Source organism: Anas platyrhynchos, chromosome 11 (assembly GCF_047663525.1).
Source record: "Anas platyrhynchos isolate ZD024472 breed Pekin duck chromosome 11, IASCAAS_PekinDuck_T2T, whole genome shotgun sequence".
In the NCBI taxonomy this organism is placed as follows: domain Eukaryota; kingdom Metazoa; phylum Chordata; class Aves; order Anseriformes; family Anatidae; genus Anas; species Anas platyrhynchos.
This window is the reverse complement of record NC_092597.1, coordinates 8,240,389-8,263,312: the sequence shown is the minus strand read 5'-3', so window position 1 is coordinate 8,263,312 and position 22,924 is coordinate 8,240,389. Positions and strand designations below refer to the sequence as shown.

The window sequence follows — 22,924 nt, the reverse complement described above, 5'->3', positions numbered from 1 at the left end:
ACACTAATATGACTTCCTGGCATGACTCAATACTGAGAGTTTTATTCTTTTCATAAGTACTTCTGTAAGTTTAAGCCAGAGCTTTCCTTTTCTTTCAATGTAGCTTTTGTGTGTGAATTTGTTTTATATTTTGCTTTTCTTCTGGGGTATTTTTACACTGGTATTGGATATCAGCCAACCCAAATGTAATGTAAATGTCTGGAAAATTCCAGATTTCTTTAAAAATTGTTAAAGAAGCTGAATTGGAAATATCCCGTGTTTTTATTTTTATTTTTATTTTTAAGTAATTTTGGAGATGGTTCTAGTGCCACTAAAGTCAAGGAAATGGCTCTGTTTTTACCCCTAGCACCTGAACTGGACTTCAATTCAGGATGTGTTTGTGTTTACACCTGACAAAGTTTAAATTGCCTGTGTATCATAGTCTCTCACAAAGGAGGGCTGACAGGAATGATTAAGTCCGAGCTTCTATTCAAAACAGTGCTAAAGGTATGGGTGGCCTGCTTTCCTGGGAAGCCCTTTCAATTTAGATTCAACCTCTAGGTGATGACTTCTGAATAATTAAATGAGATGATGTGGACGCAATAAGTAAGGGCATGATACCTTGCAGTATTGCTAGGTGACTGAGAGTATCCGAAGGGCAAAAGATAGCGCATACACTGCTGTAGCTTCACATTTCAGAAAAAAGTTCTTTACACGCTAACAGAGAACACAAATGTGTATTTTTGGGGGGGCTGACAGTTTGTTGGTTTTATATGAAATTGTGCTACACTGATTAGCCGTAGGGGAAGAACATGTGTCTGTATTTGCTCCTTCTGCCTGGGCATGCCAGTCCTGAAGGGTAATTGCTGACATCTCCTTCCTCTTGCTTAAGAGTCAGTGGTACTGAATGTGCATTACAGGAACGAGCAGTGCTCACTGGACAGCTTTTGGAATTTGTTTCTGAGAAACAAGTTATAACCTTCTGAGAACCTGGGGAGTTATCAGGGTGGATATGCTTTTGTGATATTTGTAGGATTAGGATTTTCAGGATCATGTTGGAAGAATAGAAAGAAATGCACATTAGAAAAGTCAGAAAAGTTTTTTTTTTTTTCCTTTTTCCTTGAGCCTTTTAAAAGGTGATAAAGTGTCATTCTGAGGTCAAAACATGCATATGACACCCAGTCAAAAGTTTTCAGCCAAAAGCCTCGATGCCCTGGAATAGTAAATTTCCAGCTTGCTCAGAAGTGGTCTTTTGCCACAGTCTGTGGCAGAGAGCTGCAAGGTTTTTTCAGCTCATGCTTCTAGCCATCCAAAAGTTTTGTAGCCACACGATGCTGATCCTGAGCTTGCCTGGAACTTTCTTTCAGGAAGGTATGTAATCATGTTAATCACTGTTAACACCTTTACACCTTTAGCACTTTGCCTATCAAGTACAGAGTCTGCTCAGTGAAGGAGGAGTGAGTTGTATCTGCCTGCAAAAACTCATACAAACATTTCTTTAGAAATAACACAATTTGTGGGCCAAAAAAAATGCAAAGCATATAATGTGTAGCTGTAAGCCAGCTGTCTACCCACATAGTGGGGAACTGTAAGCAAATAGCTTTGGGTGATGCTGTACAGTGTTTGTGTGGAGCAGGCACACTAATTCATGCAAATCCTTTGTGGAAGCTTTTACCAGTAAAACAGAGCTTTTGCATCATGGACTTACTGTTTCAGCAGTTGTTCTTGGAGCTATCTTCTGGACACCGTTATGGTCCTGAAAAAAAATTGGCATGCCAGCCTTCCACTGAGGAGCAAATAATTTCTACGATAAGGTTTACAAGCCTTAGTTAGTCGTTTACAGTTTACTGAGTTCAGATTGTCTTTTCTGGAATCATATAAAAAATCCCTGTGACTTAAGTCTCTGGTTAATTCCTTGGCAGTGTTGCCAGTGAACCTTGTGTGGGGAAACCTGACTCCTGGCACAGAAGGATTATGTATCGCAGAGTGGGTACAGCTGCAAAGAGCTCAGGTTGAACAATTCCAGCACTTGGCTCTCAGTGACCTACATCACTGTTTACAGGGCTAGTTTTAAAACCTCTAGGGGCTAAAATTACCCAAGAGAAGGAGGAAATTGGCTCATGTTCTCACTTTTAAGAACATTGTTAAGGAAAGCTATGAACCCTGCTCATAGGGTGGCTGTGTTGGAAAACAAAAAGCCTGATGTTTTTCAAACATTTGACCCCTATAGCATTTGCTTCTTGCCTTTAGCAAGCTAGGGAGAAGGTCCTGAAGTTACTATCACCTTGTTAAAAAAATGTGTTCTGAGGACATGCTCTTGAGTGCTTTGTTCATTTAAAATTGTTTTACTTGATTGCTTGCTAGAAAAATAGTGTAAAAATACATTTTTAATTTAAAATGCCAACCAAGCTTGTTCTTGAATGAAAACAGGTGGTATCACTGTTAGAAACAGACGTCTAATGCTGAATACAGGGAACAGTCATTTCAGAAAGAATGCTTTTAGGGATATTTTTATGTTCTTGGTGCTTAATGGGGGAGATTTCTCAAAGCACTGAGGGAAGGAAAATACCCAAGATGCGTTTACTTGCAGTAGGATCTGTGGTTCTGTTGAACTAGATACACTTTTTTAAAATTTCCCCAAGGGCAGAGTGGCTTCTCGGCCAAATGGATTTCATCAACTTTCAAGTTTGCTAGGTATTGAAGATTTATTATTAGAAATTCAGTGTGAAATTCAAGATGAAATTTTGCCTTTGGAAATACTCCGCGGTGTTTCACGAGCAGATCTTTCAGTGAATTGAAGAGAGTCAAATCTCATGGTGTGAGCTCCAGTTTTCTAGTCTTTCTTAACTTTGTTGTCACTGGCAAGCTTTTTAGTAGGAGAATCTCTGGAGGGTTATGCAGGAGGTTTTGTCAGTAGCTATGGGATTCAAAAGTGCATGTCCTGATTCTGATCATCACCAATATGCATCCGCTTGCCAAAGAGGAAAGCATTTGTATGAGAGAGGACGTATATTTATGAATGCATTTTTCTGTAGGTGGTGTAACTGCAATCTCTGTCTCATTGCATGGGGAAAGTGTTGTTGCCACCCAGATGTTTCTATTAGGAAAGGGTTAAAATTTCAGGGAAACAATGGAAAAAACATACCATTTTTAATCTGTACAGATCAAAGCCACTCACAATTATGTTAATGAAATGTCACTGTTACGGTGCTTCTGTAATTTACAGTGAGAGACCTTATTATTTATATTTTTATTTAAAACTAAATAGTAAGTAGAGAGAACCTTGCTTTGGTTGTTTCTAGTTAGCCAAGAGCCTTTCTCACAGTATCAGTATTCAAGGGGATATTATGTTCCTATTTCACAGGATCCTTTCAATGTATGTCACAAGCCTTCAGGCAGGCACTCTATATTAATGTTCCCTTTACACACAGATTATTCTTTGGTTTCATAGCATGCAGAGGTTTTATGGGCAGAGCCATATTTGTTCTGTCTTCAAGTTTCTTTGCTGGAATAAAGCCGGAAGGGAAGTTTTATTTCTGTGGTGACAAATAGTTGGATAACTGGTCTGGATTAAAAAGAATTGAGAAGATTGAAGAGGACTGGACAGCCTAGCTTTCCTTTAAAAGCTTGTTGCCATCTGAGAAGAGTAACTTCTCACTTTAAGCCTTGATAAACACTACCCTAAAACCATTTAGTCCATGCACTTCTCTCACTTCATCATCAAACTTGTCTTCATGTTTCTTGGATGAGTTTAATCATGAATATTATTCTGACTTCGCCTCCTACCATTTGACACACAGCTTCCCACTATCAGCCTCTTCCTTTCCCACATCAGCTCTGTTTTTTATTATTACTAAGAGAATGTTAGCCCCTGCTTCAGTAGTTGGTTCTCTTGAAGCCTCTCCTTATTCCCGATTCATCATCGTTATGATTATGAGAGTCCTAAATGAGTGTTTTTCATTTATGCAGAGGACCACACAGGTAGAAGAAAGCCTTGCAGGGAATAAAAACATAGTAAAATCATCCCTTCTTTTGCCATTTTTTTAACCATTTTTTGTGCATAGTTATATTCAGTTGCAATGTTTGTATCTACAAACTAACTAATGCAACTACACCACCATCTTTTCTCCAGAATCCCAAGTCCCCTCTATTTATTTTTCTGTCTCAAGGCATACTGTGTCAGAGAATGGGAAGTGGACACCTGCATGATCCGATTTGTATGTACTGATGTTGTTTAAAAAAAAAAAAATCATTTGTATATAGATAGGTAGACCATTCATTTAAAAGCAAGACTGTGAAGAGTCTGTAAAATAACTTAATCTACGTTGCTTTGGAAAGGATAAAGCGTTTGCTTTTTGGCTGTGGCAGAGAAGAGTGATTAGATCACACCTAATTAGAATGCAAAAATTTTACTAGCTCATGACCAGCTCAGACCAACAATAACTTTCCCACTGTTTAAGAGTTCCATAAAAAATATTGGAAAATATTTAGCATTTTTGCATGCCTACAGTTCTTATATGGGCTGTAATGATGTAAGACATGGGCCTGAATTTGTTTATGGCACCCTTTACTGTTTTAGGTTGCCCTCACACTCTCTCTTTCATGCTAATTCTGATTTTCTCGTGTAGGAGATTTAGTTAAACCACATCTAACTATTAAAACTGAATAGCCAGAAGTGGAAATCTGATTGATGTAAGTGTTTATCTTCATGGCTGAGCTCTTTGCTACTTAACAAATCAACTGAATTTAGTCTCACATGAAGCGAAGAAAGTTAAGCATCTTAAATGTACAGTGCTGTGCTTCATCCATCAAATCAACAAATATGTCAGCATTGTGTTGACATTGGGTAATCCTGTTAATTTCAGTTGAAAGATTGCCTAGTTTGTGTTCTTTACTTGATCGGAGAACGATGTTTGTGCCAGGCTTTATTTTGTGCTGAATACAAAAATCTAGAACAGAAGACAGGAAATGAAGAATATGAATATAAAACTGTAGAGGCAAACAAAAAGTTAGTAATGAATTCCCTTTGGCCACTTAATTGCCCATTAAAGTCAATGGCAAAAATGTTAATGCTATTTTTGTGTAAGCAGCTTTAAAGCAGACATGCAGTGACATTTCTGTTTGAAAAGTGCCCTGTCTTTTTTTTCAGCTGGGACAAAGACCATTCTATTTAACTTCCATTTTGTTTTGTTTACATAATGAAAGCAGTCTAAAATAACTTCCACTTTCCCTGCATGTGTAGGTCGGCTTAGCTCTTCTTGACAACTAATTCTTGCAGAATCTTATCTTGAACTATCAAATCTGAATTTTAAAACAATCTATTTGGCCTTACTGATTTTTGTAGTATATGCTCTCATCAGCTCTAAGATCAGATCAGCTTTGTAGCCAGTGCTTTATTCGGCACATATAAACTGTCTTCTTTGAGTGTTTGGAACCTGTGTTGATTTCTGTGTAAGTTTAAAGACATATCTGCATAAGAAGAGAACTGTGAATCAGGAAAAGTGTTTCAGAAGAGTTAGTAAAAATATTGCAGACAGGTTGTACTTAAAGCCTCCTAAATACCTATAAGCGGTATTTAATTTTTTTCATACTTTTTGAAAGTCTTTGCAGAGTTGTCACTCTTGTGATTGCCTGCAAATAACTCTTGGTGTACAAAACTTTGCAGTAATAACTTGGCCGGTGCTTTCACTAGCTGAAAGAATACTGCACAGGGGCGTCACAAGGACGTTCATTTGCATGGCTCTCTAGGAAGACAGACGCATAAGCACTAAGACCGAAAAAGGTCTTTCTGTAATTTCCTTGGCAGCAACTGCCCAGAGGCTACAGAAGAAGGAACCTGTCGTTGTGTATGTGATCTAGGAAACATTTTAACAGTTCTGTTTCTCATTTCTGTTCAGTTAGGGATTGGCCGGAAGGAATGTTGGACGTACTATCATAAACATTTTGGAAATGATGGTTGGAACCACATCTGCAGCCTGGTAGTTTCTCATCTGTGTTATATTCCTCTACATTTCTGAGATTTTCTTCTAAACTCTCAAATTCATCCAAAATTGTGAAATTTTGTCCTCATTTAATGCCAACCATAAAATTTAAACTTGATCTTAAACTGTATTTATACCCATCTAGAAACACAGACAACTCATTTCCATTCATACAGGTCTAAGAACTGAAACTATATTTTCGGAGTCTGACTATTGCTGTAGTGACAAGACTGCTGTTAAGCCTTCTCAGACTGCAAAATGGTGAGGAAACAGTGAAATTTAAATGCTGTATAACAACAAAACGTGAAGCTATGTATTACCAGCACTTAACATAAATGCCTACCTCCTACAGATGTATGTATTTAATTGGTTCTCAGCACAATTGCAGTTCTTTCTTACTTATCGTAAAACTAAATTAAGATAGCCCATGTTTAGGGAAGCCAGTCCTAGATCCTCAAGTCTGAGGTTGACATGGCTTAGTTGTATAGAGGTGTTTGCCTCTGGCTGGAAAAATACTGAATGTAGTCACTGAGATTTAGCTTATATGATAGCATCCATTTATAACAAGTATTGAAACCCAACGTAAGATTGGTGTAGTCTAGTGATTGTTATGTCTGGCTACATTTTTATTGCACAAAGTAGTTAAAGGTGCTTTACACCTGCTTGCACACATTAATTCTTTCCAGCATGCCTGACAGAGGATATATGATGGATGTTCTGTATTTCATACATTTGTGCTGTGCATTTTTAATCCAGTGATGTCAGTGAGACACTGACACACTTTATGTAGTCAAATTGCTGTTTATTGTTCCATTGTTTCATTAAAACCAAAGAAAAACAACAACAAACACAACAAAAACAGAACTCTCCACTCAGTTTGTCATAAAATATCTTGCTTCTAGTGGCAAACCACTGCTTCTTATTCCAATATCTGTTTCCAAGGATAAGCATTTTAGATTTGTTTGAAGTCTTTTTAAATGGCTGGAAATGCACTGAATATTCAGTGTTTGCTAATTTCTCTTGTATACAATACTGATTAGAAAAACTATATTACATAGTTTAAAGATCTTTACTTTCAGATCAGATGGTGGCCAGACACAGCAGCTGAAACCCACATTTAAAAAGGAAAACATTTTAATACAGTGAGAGTTGATAGACGTGCATCAAAGTGAAATGTTATTTTTGTAGTGATCAGCAGGCTTCAGACCTCCCATGCTAATCATAAACTTTCCAGGCCAATGAAGCTAATTTGTTCTCTTATTGCCGCTGGCCTCCAGCTCTTTTTTCCAAAGGAGGATATTATGCTTGCTGCAAGCAAGAAAATTAGCAAAGGTCTTCTCTTTCTCTTTTTCTTTAGGCCTGCTATGCCTGTGATATTTGGGTTTGTTTATATGGTGTCTATGGGTGTGTCTTCACTGCAGTCATGAAAAAAAGTTGCACAAGCTACCCAATCATTCTTTTCAGTCTTTCTCTATTAACTTACACTGCACTGGTTATGGCAACCATATGTTCAGGCCTCATCTTTTCTTCTAAAGTAGCTCCTTTTTTCTTCCTGGAAATGTCAACCTGGGAGACTTTAAGGCTTTTGTGTATTTGTCCAGGATATCCAGATGTGTAACAGTATGCCCAGTGCTACAACCAAGTGAATTGTACAAAGTTACAAGAGCCTTTTTTTCAAATGTGTGGAAGAGGCACTTTGAGATGTGAAGCAGGTCTTCCAAAGGAAAGCTTAGGACAATAGAGGTTGCCAGAACGCATCAGGTCTGGTTATATCCTCTGTGAATTGACAAGTAGCTAGCTGTTCAGTAGTCTGGAGTTAAACAAGATACGGAGTCTGAGATGCTGTGCATTTACAGTTCTTTCAAACCAAAGAGATGGTCAGATTTGGAACTAATGTCAACAAAATGAAGGCCCAGTGCTGAATCGCTGTGAGACTGATGGGCACAGTATGGCCTCTGCTGACAGAACATCGAGTCTTGTGATCCTTGGGTTTGGTAGCTCTACCTGTTGCAGTCTACATCTTAAGTGGAGGCTTTTGAAAGGCTAAATACGTTATTTAAAATAATGATTTCAGCTTTTTACTTCAGTTTTCCCATGACTTATGGTACAATTAGCACACTTCAATCAATCAAAGAACAGAATTTGTGCAGAGTGTGTATCTGTGTGTATCTAGTAAGTAGTATAGACTTTACCAAAGCAATTGAGTAAATGTTTTAGATTAGAAGGAGGTCCTTGACATTATCTGTTAGAAGAAAGTAGAATTAATCACAGATAGAAGTTGAAGATTTTTTTTTCTCTCAAAATAGTTTGAATACTTGTTTTATCTCTGAGTTAATTAAAATTCTAGAAATAAAAAAGAAAGAATGTTCCCTGGTCAGCTTCTGATGTACAAAGAGGGAATGCAAGATCATTTTTAATATATTTTTTTTTTCTTTTCCAAATGGAGATAGAATTCGATGCATTTTAGAGACTACATAGCCTACTATCTGAAGAGATAGGGAACTAATCTAAAAATCTTAAGATGCCATTTACACAAAAGCAATACAAGAAATAGGAAAAATTAATACCAGTCTATTTCAGAAGAGCAGTGTTTCCATTATGTTATTATTGCAGTGGTTTTAATCTCCTTAAATAGGTGGGATCACTTGCTCAATTTATTCTTGGGAATTTCTGTATTACAAAGTGTCCCCACAGACACTTTTTTCTTATGAAAAGATATGTAGATTATTCATTGTGTGATTTGATATGAGTATTAAGAGCAATATTAAACTGGGAGTATGCTAAAGCCTGACCAAATTCATGGCAGAACTGCAGAATTAGGTGCAGGATGTATCTCATACTGCATAAGAAAACTCTAGTAGAACATGTTCATAGTACTTGATTTTGTGTAAAACTGAATGGTTGGATTTAATTAATGCAGTTCATCCACTTTTCTTAACAGCAAAATAATTCAGAAGCTACTTCCAGCTCAGAAATTTGTTGTAAATGTCACCATATAAAGCACAAATTATGACAAAGAGGGATCCAGTAGGTGATACATTCAAAAGTTTGACACTTACAAGAATGCCCACTATAGTTTTATTGAAACCCAAATAAAAAGAAAGCTATCTTAAAATGATATTTCCAAACACCTCTGTGTTGTTGAGTGTTGGTTTTTCTTTTTTTTTTTTTTTTTTTTTTTTTTAACATGAAATGACCAGGTGACATCAACAGACTCTCTCCATTTTAAAATTTGTTGGAATGTGTCTTCCTCGCAAGTTATATTGGATTTCAATTCAAAACCTATACATTGATTTCTTTTCTAATGTAACTACAAATTCTAATAGTAACAGGGCTATTCTCTGGAATTGGCAAAGAATCAGGTCACATGAAACCTGCTGAATCTACTGTGTCAATGCTACAAGATTTTAAAATGAGAGGAAAAATAAACAATGTATGGCACTTAAACTGAATGTATTACATTTAAAATTAGTATTTACTGGTAAGACCATGCCCCAGGAGTCAAGCTGTTTGCAAATACTTGTTGGAGAAATAGTCATTTTTATTTCCATGAAAGATACTGGCAAAGTAGCTGGTTTGTTATTTGATGATAACAGTCAAGCTGGGAGGTCATGATAAAATAGGGATGTACAGTGGGGATAACAGGGGAGTCTAGTTGAAAACGGCATCACAGAAAGAAAGATGGCTGAGAACATGAAGGTGAAGGGTTGAAAGAGCTGCAAAAAATGTTCCTGGAAAATGCTGCCTTTAGATTAACACGTTTGATATAAAAGGAGTGCTCGAAAAGTTAAAGAATGAGATTTTAAAAGTCTTTGTAAGATAAAGATTTCATAATAAATACTTTAATACTTTTTCATAGACCTTTGCTTGATTTAATCTCTGACTAGTTTGGCTTTGGATAAGTAGTCATCATTGATCCACAGCAGACTGAATTTGTGTAATGCTATTTACTTTGTCACCTGAGCATCCGTACTGAAGTATTCTTCTGATTTACTTGTAAATAATATATTTGAAATTTTTAAAAATATGTATTTTGTATGACCTAGGCTTCTGTTCAAGCATACGGTGTAGAATTGTGCACTATGAGTTTTTGATCTACGCAACATTTTATAAGAGAGAAGGATACCGTTCTCATTTTCAGTAACAAGAAGAGAAAAACCCTTCTGTGGTACAATTTGAAAAATGAAATCTCCAGTAAATACCATCATGTATATGTTGGTAATGCTGAATAAATAATCATTAATCTCAGTTTAAAGTAATTTGGACAAATTTCTGTCACTAACAATTTGGACCATATCCATTGGACCTGAAAACTGTAGAAGTCTATGTGTTGCAATGAACTTCATGAATTCTCTTGGGAAATTTAGCTGCTCTAAGTTATAATAGCTCACTTAGGATAACCTGGAGATCTGTATTGTGGGAGACAGTGTCACTTCTGATCCCTTGAGAAATCGCACTCTAGCTAATATTCTCAGCGAATTAAGAGAGTTTAAAACAAACAAAAAAAAAGAGGATGGGGGAGAAAAAGCAAGTCAAAGGGGAGAGAAGTTAAGAATGCTTTCTTATCTGTTTTGGATGCCAAAACAAAGTATGTTGCTAGTGGAGCTGCAGGGTTATAATGCTATTACACTAGTAAAATAACTGGTGCGTACCATTACTCATTTTCTTGAACGTGAGCTAGCAAGTAGAGCTATATAAAAAATAAAAAAGTATATTCAGTGAGAAAAAGTTCATTGTGACTAAGTCTTCCATGAAACTTTGGGTGGAAACTATTTGAGACATGTTCCATATAAATAAGAAGGTACTGTACTGAAAAGACGTGGAACTGGGCAAGAAATCTTCTGAGTGGTCTTGATGCATCAAAGCGTAGGGAATTTTGTATGTTTTTGTTCACTTGCATTTTGTTGGAATTGTGATTGTTTGCTTACTGTGTGATGGTGATGGTGCTGGCTGCACAGATGTGCTTTTACAACCTGGTTTCTCAAACAGTCAAGTTTTATGTCTCTCTGCGGGCATTTAAGATTAGAATTGGTGTTATTGCTAGCTTTAACCCATGTAGACAGTCTGAGTACGGGGATAAAGTAATCAGCACCACTTGTGTCTTTCACAACATACACAGAGAATGTTTCTTCACTTCCTTTGTTCTGTGTTGCCTTTTAAGTAGTTCTTTTTTTTTTTTTTTCCTTCCTGAATGTGTTCGTATTATATTTATTTACATCTTGTTATCAGCAAACAGCATTTCTAAATTTTGTGTCATTATGTAAAGATTTTTTGCTGTATACTGGAGTTTTAGCTGTTTAACTAATAGCTGTAGTTACCGGTTTATTGGTAAGTACACAGGCTTATCAGTTAATTACACAAATATTTATCTGCTCTGTGAGTTGCTAATCCTATAGTAAATGAAATACTTAAGAGACACAAGAACGCATAGTTATTTTCAGATACTAATTACCTAGTTTGAGCTGCGGTGTTCTTAGAACTCATAAACCGGATAAAGCTCAAGATTTAACAATCTATATTTCTACTACTTGTATTTTCGATTTCCCTTACTACACAAGAATTAGCCATTTTCGCTTTCTGAACAGCATGAGTGCTTGCAAGACACCTAGAAAAACAGAGTCAAGTATCTCTTTTTATCCATGTGCTTCTGAAGCTTTCAAACATGTGGGACCACTGTCCAGAGTCTGGACTGCTGGAAGACTCCACAAACTCTGGTAGTTCATTTGGTTCTAATAGGCAACATGTGTTTAATGTGGTTACTTTAAAAATAAGCACATTTATGAGATAAACTGTCCAAAAATCTATTATGTAAGCAATCAGAGTTTCCCAGATTTTTGTTTTCATTAAGACAGTAAAGATACATGGTTTCTCTTCAATTAAATGGAGATAATTCTATTTTATACGGTATACATCTGCAGAGAAAGAAAAGGACTGTTCCTGCACTGCAGCTATGCTTCCAGTTGGTACCTGATTTCCACTGGCAGTGTAACTGATCTGTTGGTGCTGTGCTTTCTTGAACTGGCATGGACCACAAGTGATGACAAATGAGCCTTTAGCTCACTAACAGGGTAGATTTGTGACCTATGCTGGTGTAAATTCTTTTAATTTGCAATGCAATGTAATTAGGATCAGGATGTATGATAAAGTAAACTTAGATTAGACAATTTTGTTGAAAGAGGTGGTGACTTGGGAAGAATGAATTGAACGGAACGCAAGGAAATTCGGGGAAGCAATAACAGCATTTTTGGCTCAGAACATTTTTAACTAGATGGGAAAAGTTGTGATGTGATTGCTGCCCAAAGCAGAAGTCATATCACTATGAGGTCAGTTCTCTCTGCTCCCTTCTGGTTGTACAACAAAATGACCTTGGAAGTCTTCCTTTTTTTCCTGTATTTGGTTTCAGGTTGAGTGCTTAATCCATTAGGTTTTGATCAGTATTGCAATTAAATCTGAAGTCTTTAGCCTAGGGTATTTGTTTTCTTTGGTGACAGGGCAGCTATTTTCATTTCGCCTGCCAGAAAAGAGGAGAAACCTTGGATTCCTCTAAACTGCAAAAAATTCAGACTGATAGTGAATGCAGGTCTTCTGAGATTTTTTATCCCTTCTTTTGGATCTGGAGGAAGGTCTGCTTCGGGACCCCTGGGGCATCAAAGAGCAGAGCTGCCTGTGCTAAAGAATTCACCTTAGCTCTGGTGCTCCAGCTGTATGACTCCTGCTTGGACATTTACTTCCTTTTTTTTTTTTTTTCAGTCTTAGGAGAAGTGCTGCTCTAGTCCTGTCGTCCTGTCCTGCAAATAGTGTATGTAACATACGTGCTGCAGGCTCCTTTCTCAAGGTTACCACTATTTCTAGAGTGTTCCCTCCCTGCCTGGTACAATCTCTTAACCTTCTTCATTTTGCTTGGCAGATTTTTTACTTTTCCTAGTCCTGTATACGCATGGTATATGTATAGCATAGATGTATACGCACCTAAGCTTGGCCCTGGGCTTGCAGTCCAAAGCTGCCTTGGAGGCAAGGCATGCCTGTGCCTGGCTGGGGAACCTCTTACTTTGCATCCTGATCTGTGGACGGACTTGTTGGCTTGATCTTGGACCTGCCGTGTCACCACAGACTTGAGTGGTAATCTGGACTCTTGTTTGCCCCCGGCTGCTGTTCCTGGATCTGTCCTGCTCCCTCTCGTGGTGTCGGTGGGATGGGGCCCAGGCGGACGAGGCCCTGCCTTGCTGGCCCTGTTGTCATGCTTGACACCTGGCTCCCCGTCCTTTGGGGAGCAGCCAGCTGTTGGTGCTTCCTGACAGAGTTTTGGTAGGTTGACTGATAACTGTTTTACTGATTTAGTTAATAGTAAGCATGAGAAATCTTGGCCAGCTTTTGCAGAGCTTTCTTTTCATCCTTACTTGGCAGGAGATGGTGCTAATTTCTTGCAAATGTATGTTTCACTGTAGTTCTTTACAAGTTTTCTACCTGCACACTGGACTAGTAAGTAATTCACTCCTGGGGAGGTTTCACAGTGACTTTCACATAGCTTTCCAGAGCTATTTTCTCAAATACAAGAGAGTATCATTACAGCTTTGAGATTTCTGCCACTGTGGAAAATAACAGAACAGGTGATACATGAAAACATGTTCTATAAGTCTTTCTTCCTCTGAAATGATTCCAAGAACATTTTTAAGCAAAATTGAAAAATTATGGTTATATTCATAATTCTAATTTGTTAGTTTTTTCTTTGAAACAGATTCCTCTCATCATATCCCAATCAACTGTCTGATACAGCTGTCATTTGCCAGCAGGACAATTTGGAAAATGTGTGCCATCTCTAAAATCTAATTATAATGTATTTTAGTTTTGGATGTGACAAACGCTTCACCTTTATAATTAAGATTTCATGCTAGCTAGGTCATGGTCTATTACATCATGTAATTCTTTGGTGCTTCTTCCTCAGGACCTATGGTTGTATATTTTTATAATTAAAAACTAGGTATGCGTACATATTATAGGGGCCTCACCTTTTTCCCGATTGTATGGAAAACTTTTGTCACAAAATGAATGTTATTCATTATAATTAGAAATTCAAAGCATGGTGTCCACCTGTTCTGTAGTCAGAAAGTAGCATTGGACCGAGGAAGAAATGCCTCTTAAATGTCTTCTTATTCTACTTGCACTATGCAACTACTGTCTGGAGAGAAAGAGAGGTGCTTTGAGAACCTGGAACGTAACCCAGAATTCTATCATCAAAATACAGAAGATTGGAATACGGCCATGAAAAATATGCTTTCTAGCCTAACCTTGGGCAGGTGAGAACCCAAGGCCTTTTCCTTCCTCTAACATAATAATGCCAGAAAACAGAAAGGGGTAATAGATTTAGTACTGCGGGAAAGATTCAAGATGATAAATCAAGTTGAGGTTAATACTCAGCTCTCTGGAGGTGGGCCTTTTCAGTAGTCTGGCTTCACAACTGAAAGTCTGAGCTTTACAATTTAAGAGTGGGGAGCAGGGGAAGGAAATGCTCAGATTTCTTTTTCAGTGTTTGAGCTTAGTTTAAAAGCACTATACACTGCCAATACCGTGGTAGTCAGAAGAGAATATGAGGATGATAGTGAAGAGTAACATTCTGTTACTTCTGAAGTAACTGGCAAACCTCCAGTGATGGAACTTAGCCTGGGATGTCCTCATTATATACAAATGCATATTTGAAACTTAACTATTTGAAACTTAACATCCCAAAGGATGCAAGAAACACCTTTTTAATGGTGTAGTGTCTGAACTGGTCTGGTCAGATCCACTTCCTTGTAACAGAGAAAGATGGGAAATGGGAAAAGCCAGAACTTGGAGTGACTTTAGATGAGAAACAAGTGGACAAAATCAGGATCGTTAAATTTAGAAAGGGAAATAAACAGAAACATGATAATGGTAACTTGAAAAGTGTGGTTAACTAGTGAAAGCATTAGCAAGCACAAAAAGTGACCATATGGAATAATTTACCTAGAACTTCTAAAGATATCTCTTTTCCACAGCATCCTGTTGTCTTTTACATAACTGCACAGTGAAAAAGTGAATAAATACAGAAAGTGAATAAATACAGAAAGATATAAGAATCTGCCTAGCCCCCTTATGTCAGATAACAGTGGAAAGCATGATGCCCTATGCCACTGTGTGTTCTGGTAGCCAATCTGCATTTCACAGTTCAGGACAAATTATTTTCTTCCATCAAGAAATGTAAACAGAAAATAAATTACATAAAGCTAGCAGCTTTCTGAATAGAAAATTTGAGTGGAAGGGTACATCTAAAGACACTGGAAATTACTTAGAAAAGTGTTAGCTCCTGAAGTACTCAAATCTACTTCCAACTTTATAACCAAGGGAAGAGATGCTGAGTTGCACTGAAGTACATGAGAAAGTCTGAGACTGGTTTCCTCACAGGTGCTCAGTGTCTGGGGTTCGTTCTCATAGGGCTCCAAATATTTAACCTTCAGGCTGTAATACATAGCTCACACTTCGACTTCCTTCCTAAGTTTGTTTATGTATGTGTGTATGTATTTATTTATTTAATGGCATGTATAAAAATCCAAATGTACTCCTTCTATGTACTTCTTTATGTATTGTTATTTCATCTGTTCTTGGTCAAGGACCAAGATGAAATTCAGATTGTGAGTATGAGCACACATGAAATTCAGATTGCGTGAGTATGAGCATGCTTCTTTCCAAAGGGCAGCAATAGCAAGGAGGTAGCAGAGGGGAGACTAGGGGAGGATCTGTTGCTCTCTTTCTTTCCTGTCTGGCCAGTGCAACCCAGAAACCAGGTAAGTGGATGTATGAGCCTCCATGGGGGTAAAATACTCCCTTTGCTGTTTAGCAGCAGTATTTCCTGAACCAGTGAGGCAGGGCAGGGTAGGGGGTGGCATTTTTCTACATTTGTCCTCCGTTTGCAATTTGCCCTCCATTTATCTTCAAGGAAAATACATTCTTTTTACAGCCTAAATTTCCTGCCTGTTCTTGGAGCAGCAAGAGACTCCTCTTTAATTTCAAGTGTTGAACTAAAAAGAAACTTTTTTTTTATCAAGAAATCCTGGGCCTCATACAAGAAGTGTTGAGTGAATTTTTATGTTCAGTGTCTCTCAGTAGTTCAGGCTGAAGGGCAGTAGTCATTTCTTCTGTCCTTAAAATATGTGAGTAATAAATTCAGAAGCTAATGCTTCCTGGAAACAGTGAGATGAGAGGATTTTTGGAAATGCCTATATGACGGTTTGAAATGGCACCATCTTTATGCGTAAATCTACCAAGCATGTAAGACTCTGTGAAACTTTTGTTCCTTTTTTAAGTAGCCTCAGGTAGGTTCAGCCTTTTTTCTCTGCTGTTAAATTCTTAAATTGAACATTTACAATTACAAGAGAGCTTGCAGTTTCTGCTTAATTTCCTTTCCCTGTTAGTAATTCCAGGAATCTGATGTCTGGCCAAAGCAAATTAACTTGTGGGTTCTGCTGTGACATCAGTTCTTTTCAACCTTTATCTTCTTTTTAGGTAGTTCATTGGTTTACCTGCTGCATACAAATGAATATTGCAGTCAGCCCTCTGTTGCCTCCCCAGTTCAGCAGCATTGGTGCTTCCCTGTAGTGACATGCGGATTAATGTTTTTCATTCTTGCATGTTAATACTTTGAAATACACAGAAATTTCAGTGTCTTGTTATAGAATATTTTAGCTTGAAAGATATATATATGGGTATACTTCATGTGGTCTTGATTTAAATGTTTGTGAGTTAATTTCTACAAACAATAAAGCTGTAAGAAGTAGAAAGGAAATCCAAATACATGAAAATAACAAAAATGTTGTTTTTCATATTTTCTTTTATTATTACTTTGATACTAGGAATTTGGTCAGCTTTGTAAGCATATACAACCTTAGGAGAAGGAAGTGACAGTGAAGGGTTTTGCCTGAGCATACTGTTCATAAATTCAAGTGGAGATATGGGAAGGCTGAGAGACCTGGAATGGAAATTGCTTGCTTTTGAGAAGTTTAACAAACTTGTGCTTGTTTGGGATTTAGGTGTCTCAGGAGGCAGCCAGTAAGCAGCATTCACAAACTGATTGATATTTACAAGCTCAGGTAATCTTTTTCACAGAGGAAAGTCCCTATTTTTAATGAAACCATATATCCAAAGATCAGTCGTGTATTTTGCTTTTCTGTGTTTTCATTTCTAGGAGTAAGTGGTAGGAACCTTTCTCAAAATATTCTGATGCTTTTCTCCATAAAAATAGGAAAATGATTTGGGAATTTTGATTTAAAAAAACTGCCTAAAATAATTATAGTATAATTTTGATATGCTTGTATGTTTTTAAGTAAAAGGAGGATGCTTTTGTGTTGAAAATAATTAGATGTTTTAGTGCTTCCACTTTATAATAATAAAGTATTTTGGTTTTATAGAACTTTGTACCTGAAGTAGCTCTTCAATCATAAACAGACTTGTATAGAATTGATAGTTTTGTAATATCTAGTATAGTGATTACTGAGGTTTTCATAGAAATTTTGATCTTGGTTGCAACAGAACAAGTTCATTGCGGTGTTAAGTTTCCCATTACTTTGTGCTGCAAAGAAAGGTTGTGGTTGTGAATATGCACCATTCTGTCCAGTTCGGTTGATTAAATCATGGCAGTGTAGTAGCAGGTATGGACAGATCTCTTTTATTTAATACGGAGAGCAGAATACCAGCTTCTGGATTCCAGGGAATTCTGCCTGCATGGTTTTGTAGGGGGAAAGATTAAATCAGTATGGAAAGAATCAGTTATGTGAATTGTTAAAAGGGAATGCAGTACATTTTTCTGTGCCTCAGAAACTCATTCCAATAATGGTTATTTAGACTTCATCGATGTTTACAATGTGCTGCTTTCTAGAATGATCAGCAAAGAGAAGACTAAAATCACAGTTACTGCTAGGTTTTGAAATTTGGTTTTCTACCTACCATTAAAAAAAAAGAGAAAGGGAAGAATGGTGGTTTTGTGCCAAAACCATGTGCTTACTTAGTTCACTTTGTGAAGAACTGAGGAAAAAGGCAAAACTTTGTTTTATAGAAACAAGTCAATCGGCATGAAAAAGCTTTCATTACTGGAATTTTTATAACAAGCTACAACATCTGAAATGGTAGTGGGTTTTTTGTTCTTTTTTGTTGTTGCTTTTTAAAAGCTTTTTCAAGGAACGAACCTACTTTAAAGTACTGCAGTTGGAGTTCTCCTGATGAAAGTGTTTTTGAACTCTGGTTAGTTGGCAGTTGGTTTATTTCCATTTTTCCTTTTGTGGTATATATATGTATTTCAAAAAAATACAGAGGGACAGGTTGGTTTCCTGACAGGGGCTTGATGGAAAATTTCCTTAAGTTTATTTGCCTTTACGTTTTCAGTCCAGAGAGTTTGCCACAGGCAACTGGTGTACACGGGATCTGTAATGGCAGCTCTACATCTAGCTGTCAGCAAAGCAGCACAGACTGCAAACCTTCATCTCCCTTTGAAAGTGGGAAAAATGCTTCCTTCGTTTAGGTTTTGAAGGGAAGCATTGTATTCATGAGATCAGCATAGCAGTAGAGGTTCTCGACGGTTTATGTACCATTAAGGTTGTGGTGCCAGGCTTTCAAACCCTGCAGGTCTGGTTGTCGGCTGCGGTTGTTACAGCTCCTCTGTCTGTGGCTGCGGTACCTTCCTGTGGTCATCCCCAGCATTCAGAGGAGCCATTCGTGAGCTCTGTGCTGCATCTTTTTCACTCCGCCTTTCTAAGTCTCTTAAGTTGGTACTATTCCCTTGAGAGGAGTCAGCTGAAGGGGATTGTTTATGTACATCTTTTCTTCTGCCGTCTGTGATTTTCTTTATAGATGATAGTAGTAGCCTGCAGAAGGAAGGGACAGAGAGGGAGAAGGCAGTGACAGTGACTTCTTGTTAATGCAAAGCTTACCAAATTACAAAAGAAATCTAATTCTTAGTAATGTTGTGCTTCTCAATTTCACCAAAATCTTTCCTTGCCACCCACCTTCTAAAGTCTTGAGACATTTAAAGTATCTGTATGCTGAGTTCATGTGGTTTGCTCTCTGACATACGAGACCAGGTTATTCACAGGTCATATTTTTGAGACTTCCCCTGCAACCATAAGGATGAGAAATACTACATTTACGTGAAAGGTGAGAATCTAATGCGACTTCTTGACTCGAGGAGCTGGAACTTTCAGAAAACCAAAACTTTTCACATTCCCATGATAAAATACATAAATTGGCAACAGTAAAGTTGGAAGAAATTAAAAGGTAGGATAGGAAAGGGAATAGAGGACTTGGGGGGTCCCACATATGTTGTAAACAGTTCTCTCCGGTTGTTCGATGTGTGTACTTAGACTGTTGGGGTTCAGAAGTTCTTTATTTTTGTATTGCTTAGTTTAACAGAACAAAACGTCTATTGCGTAGAGATTACAATCAAACGTACTTGGCTTAGGGAAGCCCTCCAACTTTTATAGCTCTGTTTGCAATTTTACTCATTTCCGAGACAAACATTCGCTGGTCTGCTTGGGAGATTCAATAATTCAGCTTTGTATCATACTTTCAATGCTGCTTTATTCTTTACTTAAAAGTAGCTCTTACTCATCTTCTAGTACCAAATACCGTTTTCAAGGGCGCTCAGTTCTGATGGCTTAGTCAAAGCACTTTCTTTTGTTCAACTATGGTACGAAGAAGAAAGATTGCATCAATATCCTGCTCCAAAATTATCCTAAAGGATGGGGGCCCATTTCAGGAAGCAGTCGTCAGTCTTGAGAGTGAGTGGACGCTTCGGGTCCCTGCGGGCCAGCAGTGGGAGCTGGAGGATTCGACTGCGTGCCCGGCAGGACTGGGCCGTTCAGGGTGCAGGATTGCGTTGCTCTAGGGCTGACCATAAAGCCAGAGGCTACTTCCTGACGAGGTTTTAATTTATGGTTTATTTATTACAGACTTCTTTGGCAAAAGGAGGTGCTGTACCTTTAAGTAGCACATGCTGTCTAACCATCAACAGGCATCTTTTGCAAGCTGCTTTAGCCTGTTTCTCCAATCATGCCTGCCTAAGTCAATAACGCACTGCCAAACCTCCTCGTGCATTAAAGGTTACCTTTTAGCTTGTTCCATGAATCAGAGCAGATGCATAACTTGGCAGTGACCATTTCTGTCCCTCCCCTTCGTTGCTTTATACTGCCTGCAGCCCCCCAGCTCCTTGCGGGCTGAGCCCCCTCCCCCAGCAGGGAGAAGTCATTACATGAAGAGATCAACTTACCAGTTGTCTTCAGAGCAGTGGCTGAGCGCAGAGCTCCTGGTCGTACAGTGAGTGCGAGAGAAAGGGGGAGAGGGAGAAGGAGTCGTACCTAGAAGAACTGAAGGCTGTGTTACTGAGACACAAGTGCATCTGCTAGCTGTTAGTACTTGGCAGAGGGTTTTCTCCTCCAGGGTAGCTCTAACTTTGGGTAATAATGTTTGTCAGCTACCTGATACTAACGTTGCTCTACTTTCAAACAGCAGTGTTAGCAAGACCTGGGGGAGAGGTAAGCAAAGTATGTCAAAAATTACCGTCTCGACAGAGTTTTCTTCCTATCTATTCAAATAGGTTGTGAATTATTTTTATGTTGGTAGAGACTTCAGAGTTGCATTGTTTGCTTGATGTGTAAAAGGACTGTTTGTTTGTTTGTGGTGTCTTTTGTTTGTTTGGTTGTTTTTTAAGCCTGTAGGTACTAAGGGGGTACTAATTTGAAAGCTAGATTCTTTTAATTTGATATATAACATGTTTTCTGTGAGATGACTGTAATGTGTGATTTTTTCTTTACTAACAGAGAAATAGGATACTCTTTGCAGCAGTAGATGGAAGTGTTAAATTCACATTTTCTACAAAAAAAAAAATGCATGATTGAAAAAGTTTTTACCTTGGGGATGTGAGTATGTAAAAAGTGCACGTTGCATTATTTTAGTAACACTCTTTTGTGCAAATACTCAGTATGTGTACTGTATTGTTGTTTTAGCAGGGCATGAAGAACACTTTTTTTTTCCTTTATGTTTGCCATATCCTTAAAGACAGACTTTATGCATTATTTGTATGAGAAATCTTAAGTAATTGAATAGAACAGCTCTTGCTACACCTTTAAAAGTTGCTACTTGATTTAAAAGAACAGTTTTCCAGATTTTTGTTCTGATCAGAGCAGGCTTTTTTTCAACAGGTTCTTATTTCATACCAAAGCAGAAAAATTCATCTAGTCATTTGTCATTTAGGAAATAATTCATCAAGCATACTACCATCAGATATGAAATATTCCATCTAATGAAGTTAGTGGCAGAAAACACTTCTAGTACCTTTGATATTCATTCTCCCTCACACTTCAAACTGAAATATTATGTATATTTATGCATTTTGAAGGAATAACTGGATAATTCTGTTCCATAATATATCTTCCTTAAGTATATCAACAGCATTACAAAGGAGCAAACTGCAAAGTAAATCTGAAAACAGTGATTTTGCTTTAGAGCTTTGTCTTTTGTTAGTTCTGTCTTTTGTTAGGCTACCTGTTTATGGTAGCTTAATAAAGACCAGAACAATTACTTTCCCTGGTAGAAGAAAGTGGAAGTGAACTGGAAAAAACATCTTGTCTGGCACCGTGTGGTTGACATTCTCTGTAGCTCATATGCCTGGACATAAGCTGTATTTTGCTTTCAGGGTGTTCTAAAATGCAGAGTTGTAATGGTTGTGATTCAAGAAAAACGTCTCTTAAAGAAATCTTGTGCTGACTGTGATCTACTTAAAGGAGAGCAGGGAAATGTTTTCAACAGAGGCTCAGGGTCTTTAAAGTTGTTGATGATCAGAATGACTGGAAGCTGATCATTGCCCTCTAGTTGTCACTGAAGTTTTTAACTTCCTGGTTGATACTGAGCACAGAAGATGACAGAAGGGCTCACCTTGTGCAGGCTGAGGGACCTTAAATTTTGTGGTGGCTCATATGGAAAATATTTGTCACTACTGCATGCACATGTGGTCTTCAGAGATCCATATAAAGAAAGAATCTAGAGCAGCAGCAGTGTTGCCTGCCAATTATCCTCGTTAGCAAGTAAAGTAAAAGCAATGCTGTGTTCTTACCTGGAAATGAATTTCTGCAGTAAAAGTGCAATGTGGAATGTTTTAGTGCTGTGATCCATATGCCAAGTAGTTTAAACTGTACTGTTCTTGTTAGAATTTCAGCTCATACAGCAGACAGAATAGAGAAATGGCATACTACTTTATCTTAGATTGTAAGATTTACTAAAGGCAGTGAGAAATTTTCTTTTATTATGTTCATATGGCTAATTTTGAAAATTGCGCAATAAAAACTATGCTGTCTGCTTTTAATACAGTAATTCTTTGTCCTATATTGTAAGAGACCACCTGATAATCTTGTGCTTTTCCCTGCGTCAGCTGCAGAATCTTGGCTACATAAATATTATTTCTGTAGGAAATTACTCAATTAGGATTTTTCCCGTGCTGGAGAGGCAATGATCTGAGGAGAGGAAAAGTAAGCGAGAAGCCATTTTTAAAAGGAATATGTATTGTAGTTTTGTGATCCTTTGAAGTGTTCTATTTACTTCTTTGAATGTTTTAATGGATTCATAGTTTTATGTTTTTAAAGTTCTCATAAAAGTGTCAGCTTGCGATAGATTATACAGTCATCGAGAAGCTGCTTTTCTTGCCAGCCTGTTCTCTCCTTGCTATAATGCTGCAGAACATTAACCATTCTGGAAACAGAAAACTACAAAAATGAAGATGTTAAGTTTTTACCCTAATGATTCTCAAAACTGGATCTAATGTGTGTATAATTCTGTTTGATTTTCTTTTGGTTTTGAGTTAAGGAATGGCTTAGCGTGAAGTCAGTGGAACTGCATTGCATCACTTTTCCATTTAGGAGGGAAATACGGTTATATAGCTTTACAACTTAGCCCGTGTTTGCACTGGCTGA

The 22,924-nt window shown here is 37.7% G+C and overlaps 1 protein-coding gene across 3 annotated transcripts in view; it reads left to right on the top strand.

The window, feature by feature from the left end:
* The window catches only part of THSD4 (thrombospondin type 1 domain containing 4), a 297,164-nt gene that overhangs the window by 164,849 nt on the left and 109,391 nt on the right, over positions 1-22,924 (top strand). Inside the window, exon 1 of one of the 3 annotated variants that reach the window (XM_013104946.5) lies at positions 20,226-20,494. The exons of the other annotated variants lie outside the window; for them this stretch is intronic. Within the exon in view, the coding sequence (XP_012960400.1) occupies positions 20,423-20,494 (72 nt within the window). The 5' untranslated portion in view covers positions 20,226-20,422. Of the gene's footprint in view, positions 1-20,225; positions 20,495-22,924 lie in introns of those variants that run through there. 3 annotated transcript variants of the gene reach the window in all.